This window comes from Anastrepha ludens, chromosome 6, assembly GCF_028408465.1.
Source record: "Anastrepha ludens isolate Willacy chromosome 6, idAnaLude1.1, whole genome shotgun sequence".
NCBI classification, from domain to species: domain Eukaryota; kingdom Metazoa; phylum Arthropoda; class Insecta; order Diptera; family Tephritidae; genus Anastrepha; species Anastrepha ludens.
In genome coordinates, this window is record NC_071502.1 from 113,453,046 (window position 1) to 113,460,945 (window position 7,900).

Genomic DNA, 7,900 nt, shown 5'->3' on the forward strand with positions numbered 1-7,900 from the left:
AAAGGGATGAGTCGAAGTTCACAAGTTGTGGCAGCCAGGTTGTTTAGACAGTATCAGCAAAATATCTAGTTTGTTTTTCTGGCACTGATGCTGAGACGCTGTGAGAAGTTAGATGATTCAGCAGCCGCCTTAAGTGAATTTAAATCAATCTCGGGTTCTATCTATCTAAGGTTCTTCAAAAAAATTGTATTATGAAAGATTTGCGGTCATGGGCCACAGACGACATGAATTGGGCGCTACTTTGACTTAGCCACAAGCTGTTATTTTTTGTTTTGTTGAGGTACTTTCTGAGATCACAGAACTATGCCAGTAAACCAGTATGATATATGTAGAAAGTCAAAGCCAGCATAAGTCCACTGCTTAAATTCAGTTGAATCTGTGCAGTAGTGTCGTCGAAAATTTTTCCTCTCGAATCCTCACGGCACATATTTGAGTGACCACATTCGATGGCAAGTGATCCAAGTATTTATGACTTTGTCGGTGGTTTTGCCGGTTTATTTGTAGGATTTTGAATAATAAGAAATAAACTGAAGAAATTGGAAACAATTTTTTTTTATAATTTTGAGATTTATTCAATGTTGAAAACTTTGGTTTAGAGTTTCTTAGAGTAAAATATCTTAGATTTTTCCAAAATTATTTTGTTACATTAATTTATTCCACGTTGCCGTTTGTATACTCTTTTTGGTTTTTTTTTTTTAATAAAATTGACTGTAAAAATTTTTTTTGGGAAAAATTATAAAAATTTTTTTTTACATATGTGGGAAAAAATTAAATTAAAAAAAAATTTTTTGGTTGAATTTTTTGGTAAAATTGTTTTGGTAAATTTTGTTTTGGGAAGAAGTTAAATTAAAACACTTGTTTTTGGGAAAAAATTAAATAAAAAAATTTTTTGTTACATTTTTGGAAAAAAATTAAATTAAATTTTTTTTTTCATTTTTGGAAAATAATTTAATTATAAACAATATTAGTTTTGGGGAAAATTTTATTTAAAATTTTTTTTTGGAAAAAATTAAATTTATGAAAATTTTTTTTGAGTAAAGTTAAATTTTTGAAAATTTGTTTCTTAGCGATTTCTACAATTATTATTTATAAATATCTGTGGCTCTGTTCAATAATCCCTGGATCCCCAATACTTTCCTTCGAAGTAAGTTGGAGTTCTCATCTTAACCAGACTCTAAAGGCATATTCGTGAGTGTTAAACTTGTAGGTGATAAAGTGATTACATAAGTGTGGGCAAAAACAATGTTCTTGTGGGGTAAAATCAAGAACAATTTTTTTTGAGCCATCCGAGTCGGTACAGTATGAGCGCTCACCACATTCTAGCGTTTTGTTTTTTGCCAAAAATATCATAGAAACTAGGCCAACTATGGCCTTGAGAAGTCAGATTTTTTTTTAAAAGAGTCTCAGTCTACCTAGTGTTTCTCATTCCAAGAGTGTTGATTAACATGAAAGGTTCCTCTGTATAATTTATGTCTGCGGCTGACCTTGCCAACTCCTCACTTCGAAAAATTAGGCATTCGAGAAGAGCTCGAGTACTTGAACTCGATTACCAAAGTACTTTTTCGCACACTTTCTGTGCGCATTCATCTGCTTCCTAATTTTCTCAAATAACACTATGTTCTGAGAGGCAGTTTGATGTAGTAAGATTTGTGAAAAAAGGAGCACTTACTAGCTAGGCAGCAGGCAAGATTACCAAAGCAACTAATGCAAGTTACAGGAGACTCTTTCCTATTTGATCTTATTTCACTTCAATTCCATACAAATCTTATTATTTTAGCATCTCGCGTCAAGCGCAACAAAGTGTGGGAGCGTCGCCTAATGAAAGGCTTCCAGGTGGCGCCGGTGCAAGTGGTCTACGCCGAGGATGGAAATTTCAATGTAAACGGCGAAGGTGAAATCGATGAAATAAGAATTGAAAAAGAGCCGTCACGCGATCCCAACGAAACGCCAATCGAGCGCTTCCGACGCGTGGCACGCACAGTGGCCTCACAATCGGCGACACACAAGTGGGCAGTGGTGCTGCGTGGAGTAACTAAAAATTCACAAATTGGCCGTTGCAGCAACTACCATGATGCAGATAATTTGCAGCATCTTGGCAGGGCAATCGAAGAGGCAAAACGGTAAGGCGATGAGTTAGAAATAATGAGTGGGAGATACTTTTTATTATAATACTAATTTTGCTATCTACTTCTACAGTTTAATTCTGCTCAGCCCGACTTTCTCGCGTCCAGGCGTCGAGTCGCCCATACCCATTGAGTTCGAGGATGAGAAGACATCAACTCTGCTAGAATTGCTCAATAAAATCAGCGAAGAGATCGATGACCGCTGTGATCCTCCTAACGCCCAAACTTTGGAAATGAAAAAACGCGAGCTATTGCGGAGCTTCCAAAACCAGCAGTCACACCAACAGCCTACCTTCAAAGAACAAACCTTTTTGCAGCAAAGCAAAACAAAATGGGCGGCACCGGAACAACCACAACTGATACGCGCGAAGACAGCACCTGAAATCGAGCTCAATAAAACTGTTAAATCAAACAAGGCAAGCAATGAGTTGCCGCTTTCCGCCAATCATTTGACAAAGCAACAGCAACCGGCGAAACCGCACGCAACAAAGGCACAAGCGCCTGGCAAGGCAGTCAGTGCGGGAAGCAATGGCGTTCCAAGTGGCTCACTGAAGAAGTCCGCCGCCCCACTACCACCACCGAGCTATGTAGAAAGTAATGCCACCCACAACAAAAATAAAGGGAATGCACCAGGTAGCCGGCATACGCCATTTTCTGTGGAGTTCGCTTATTCCGGTCGACGGGCTGACTACACCGGATCCACCGCCAACGCCCACTCCTTCGATATCGATGTAGTCGATCTGGATGATGCAGACATGGAAGATGGGCATTATTTCGACTCGAACGATGATAATCTCTCCGAAGTGAGCTCTATTGGGAATATGAGAGCAATGCAGTTGGAGAGTGGCGCTAAGTCAAAGAAAGGAGGCCGTGCAGAGCTAACGCGGGGCTACAGCGTGGAAAATGAAAAGCAGCCGAAAGGCACAAGGCAACAGGAGGGTGCAGGAAGTAATAAAAATAACAACAATAATAGTAGTGGTGGAAGCGGCAGTAGGAGTGCAGCCCCACCAGTCGATCGCAATGGCAAGCAGTGGATGTAAGCGTTTGTGGACTTGAGATGATTATTGCAGAAATTATTGAAATTGTATGTAAAAATTATACATCACCGATTGTGCCACCTCAAGCAACTAAGTGCCTCATATCCATTTTGTAGCCAAACAAGAGAAATTGTATTGAGTAAAATTGTAAAATAAAAAACAAATTCCTGGCGCAATTATGGCAAATACTTGCCTACAGTATGCAATAATAAATCGTTATTTAAAATAAATGAAATTGTATATTAATTTGATTTGCTAATCTAAATGGTGAAAACCACTCAGTTTGCGTATACGCACTGCTGACTTCTTTAAAAGTAATATTAAATCCCAGCCAAGCGTAGCGTACTGGTAAGCTATTGCACTTCTTCAAATAATAATGACCAACAACAATAAGAACAACAATATAGTGCAATAACAAAAAACAACAACTAATAAATCCTATTTGTCGAGATGATACTGCAACATTTTTAAATTATGTCTGGACAGTGAATAATTCCAATTCAACCTGAAAGTGCAAGCCTTAATTGCATATGCTGTAAAATCTTAATTTTTTTATTATTTTTAGTTCAAACAATTTTTATGGGCCATTTGAGCATCAAATTATTTACCTAAGCGTTTTTCGAAGAAATGAAAAAAAGGAAAACAATTTTTATTTTGTATTTATTTATTTATTAGCCAGCGAACAACAAAAATTCTTTTTACTAAATTTCACTTAGTTAAAATAATTTCTCAAGTAAGCAAATGTGAAATTTTTTTGCTTTTTCTTATCCTACGATGCATCTCGAGTGATGTAAATAATGGTTTTCTTAATACTTTTATTTTTTTAAATTTATAGCTACAATCTTCCACTACCGACGACAAATATTCGGTCACGAAAGCTCATTTGAACCACTGTTAGTTGGATTCTGGATGAATCACCACTTTAACCAACCAACCAACTCTAGAAGCTGGGTTATGTGTTAAAAGTGAGGGTTAAAAATTGCAAGTCTCGCAAAGGCAGATCAGCTGAAGTGTAGATGCAGAACTAACTTAACTTCAGCATTCACTTTATTTTTTCAGCTACTGCAGAAGGAACTCAGTGTAATATGCCAAATATGCTCGCATACTAGGGTGGCAAAAAACTGATCATAGAATTTTGTTTTTGAATAATTTTTTACTGAAGAAAATGATTTTGAGTGATGCAAATCTTTACTTTGATCTTTACGCGCTCCATTGCTTGTCTGCTTGCACGCTGCAGTTCTGTTGTTGTTGTTGTAGAAGTACCTTTGCCCTGGCAGTGTAGCGTAATCACCGGTCGTCTTCGTCTAGCTCATCTAAAGATAGGCCCAGGAAACTAGCTGTTTCAACAGGTTGGGTCCAGAGGGAGAGGGGTGTTAGATGAGTAGGTTTTAAAGGCCATGTGAAAAGGTGGTTAGTGTCGTGCGTGGTGCCTTCACATGTTGGACATATGTTTAGTATGTCGGGGTCGATTCTGAGTAGGTAAGAGTTTAACCTGCTACAATATCCAGAACGTAATTGTGCCAATGTTACGCGGGACTCTCGGGGAAGTTGGAACCCTTCGTCTGCGATTGGTGGTGGTTGGACTCCGATAACGGCATTCGGGGGTCGGGAGCCTAAGAAGGTGGTGAGAGTCTCCCGATGAATGTCGTTTATGAGCTGTCTGTACACTGTCCGATCCAGTAACTGTTTGTTTGTCTGATATCTCGTCCGCGTAGTTGAGGAAATGCCTCTTGATGTGCCTGCGAGGTGGCTCAGGCTCGAGCAAGTGTCTGCATGGGTAAGGCCTACGGTAACAGGCCTAGCAGAAACTGCTTACTGAGCAATTTGTTATGCTCCTTAATAGGCAGCATTTGGGCCTCATTATGTAGATGTTGTACAGGTGACATCAGAAGACATCCTGTCACGGTCCTTAAAGCAGTGTTTTGGCAGGGCTATAGCTTCGTCCACTGCGAATCACTAGCCCCGTCTAGTGTACCGTATCCCACACTGCAGTTCTCTAGGTCACAAGTGTCAATTAGGATTGAAGTATCATACTATGTCATTTGCAAAAATTATAGTTCTTCCGATAAGCTGTTTAATTTTGCGTCACCTTGTATGTTTATTACTGTACTGGAAGCTTCTTCGACTACCTTCAATGTAGCCTTGAATAAAAAGGCTTTGCAGCTTTGTTAGTTGTAAGTAAACTTGCTCAGCTCGTACGGGTATGGCAGCTTATATGTATATTATATATATATAATTGGCGCGTACACCCTTTTTGGGTGTGTGGCCGAGCTCCTCCCCCTATTTGTGACGGGCGTCTTGATGTTGTTCCGCAAATGGAGGGATCTACAGTTTCAAGTCGACTCCGAACGGCAGATATTTTTATGAGGAGCTTATTCATGGCAGAAATACACTCGGAGGTTTGCCATTGCCTGCCGAGGGGCGACCGCTATTAGAAAAATGTGGGTGTGACAGCTTAGGTACAAGAAAATTGTATTTTACACTGACTTCAATAGATGGAAATAATTTGCTTCAGGATTACTTTTCATCATCTCTTTGATTCTTTATTTTTCCTGAACACTATCAGCATCATTCAATTCCAATTCCTCAATTTTGATATTTTTTCAAAGCTCCTGAATTTATGGCCACATCCACATGCTAAACGGAATTTGTTAAAATACATTTTAACCCTTTTACTGTACAAAATTTAATATTTACGCTTGCAAAGCCATTAGAGCCATAGAGTGAAAGATATTTCGGAAATTGCATTTTGTGTAGAGAACAGAGTTGAATAATAGATATAGACAAAATTTGATCAGCTCAAAGGCTCATCAAATGCTTAGTTATGCTTAGTTGCACACGCATCACATGCATGCATCTGTGTTTGTTACTTTTGTCGCCAATCACGGAGCTAGATTTGCTGCAAGTGTAACAGCTCAGGCTGGGAATAATGAGATTGTTGTGTGTGTAGCCTTGAAAATTGTCTACTTACGGAGGATATTCGTACTATTATAAGTACAGGAAATTGCTTTCTAATCAAAAGTTGCTTGCATTCCTAATTTTGCTACTATTTTCGTGACTTTTGTGGTATGAAATACACGACAAGAAGTCATAATATTGATTACAAATGCTAGATTTTCATTTGTCATGACCGAACAGGAACTGAGCTAACTATTTCATGCTGCTGATGAAGTTTATCGGGTGGCTAATGTATGTACAATAGTATCAAAGCCAGTAGGCGTAGCAAAGATGTGAGAGTCAAGAGGTCTAAATCTTAGCTTCCCGAAACAAGAACAGGTAAGGAGGAGGTGCTTAAATGATTTTACTTCATTGCTTGTGCAACTGACGTTAAAAGGACTTGAAGTAAACTCGAGTCTCACTCGCATGCATATCTCACAAACAGTGTAGTGGTAGGGGCACCTACGAGCTTCCAGAAAATTATTGTAAAAAAAGTATAAAATTATTATCCCTAAAATAATTTTTTTTATGAATAATTCGAATAAATATAAAAAAGCTGAGAGAGAGATAATATTGAATAAAAAAAAAAACGATTTTATTTCAAGAAGGTAAACTTTCTTTTATTTACGCTTTCTTACTCTCTAACTAACTTGCATGTTGAAAATTCATATCTAGGAGCCAAATTTTCGCGGGACCCGCATGAAATTTCACATGAATCATTGTCTCGCATGTTAGAGAAACACAAAAATACTTTTCTGATATAAATGCCAGCTTAGAGGCCTCATTTTAAGAGTAACGTAGTATTTGTGTCGAACTTAGCAAACGATTTCATACTCGGGTATGCGTGGACGGAACCCGAGCAGGTGTTTGCGGACTGGAGAAAAGATACTCGGAAGGTCCAGGCAATAATGCAAGTACATTTCAAGCGAAAGTCTATGCAATAGAAAGATACGCTTACCTTAACCACGAACGCAATTATAACAACAGAAGCAAAGCTTTCCTTACTGATAGACAGACAGCAATCAAGGTTTTATCAAAGTTGAAATCTTAGGGCAGAATAATCAGGTACGCATCCTATTCAATCCAGGGCAAGTAGGAATTGTTGGAGATGAAGTGGCATGTAAATTAGCCTTAAAAGTGGCGGCCCCCCCACTTCTAGGCCTATTGCCACTTGGTAATCTAGGAAAGTGTAACTTCTTCTGTTTTATACAGGAAGTCGAGGAAAACCAAAAAAGATGATACTGGGACTATCTACCAGGTTTGTTGTAAACGAAATAGGAATGGAACAGAAAAAGAAATTTTAATTTAGAATAGCAAGTTTTAATTTAATTTGCATGGAATGAAATAAGAATTATTTGAAAATAGCACAAGAGTTCCAACAGGATATCGGAGAGTAAATCGTCATCTTGAAATTAAAATTGAGATTTGAATTGGTCGAGCCAAGGAGCACTAGCAGATTTCGTGGCTCCAAAAACACTCAAGCTAAAAAGCTCATTGTATTTGGAGCTCTGGAAAGAGGGTAGATAGTCAAGGGAGAAAGGAGAAAAGTTTCAGGGAAAGAGATAGGAAAGAACAGAGACAGAGACAAAGGTATTTATTCCTGTGATAATTTTCCAGATTCTTTGGCAAATCTGTAAATATCCTCCAGTTTGAGAGAACGAATATTACGACATCGGACAAAGGCAGGAGACTCACAGAGAAAGTGCTCAGTGCTCAGTGCCTCCTCCAAGCAAGACTGACATATTGGGTTCTCATTGATTCCAATGGTGATCTTATGCTGACCCCATGGGTTGTATCCGACCA

The 7,900-nt window shown here is 38.5% G+C and overlaps 1 protein-coding gene across 4 annotated transcripts in view; it reads left to right on the plus strand.

The window, feature by feature from the left end:
• Window positions 1-3,395, plus strand: part of LOC128868600 (transient-receptor-potential-like protein) — a 61,280-nt gene extending 57,885 nt beyond the window's left edge. For all 4 annotated transcript variants that reach the window (XM_054110876.1, XM_054110877.1, XM_054110878.1 and 1 more), the window contains 2 exons: window positions 1,778-2,120; window positions 2,197-3,395. In XM_054110876.1, coding sequence (XP_053966851.1) covers window positions 1,778-2,120; window positions 2,197-3,163 — 1,310 coding nt within the window. In that variant the 3' untranslated portion in view covers window positions 3,164-3,395. The remainder of the gene's footprint in view (window positions 1-1,777; window positions 2,121-2,196) is intronic.
• The last annotated feature ends 4,505 nt before the right edge of the window (window positions 3,396-7,900 follow it).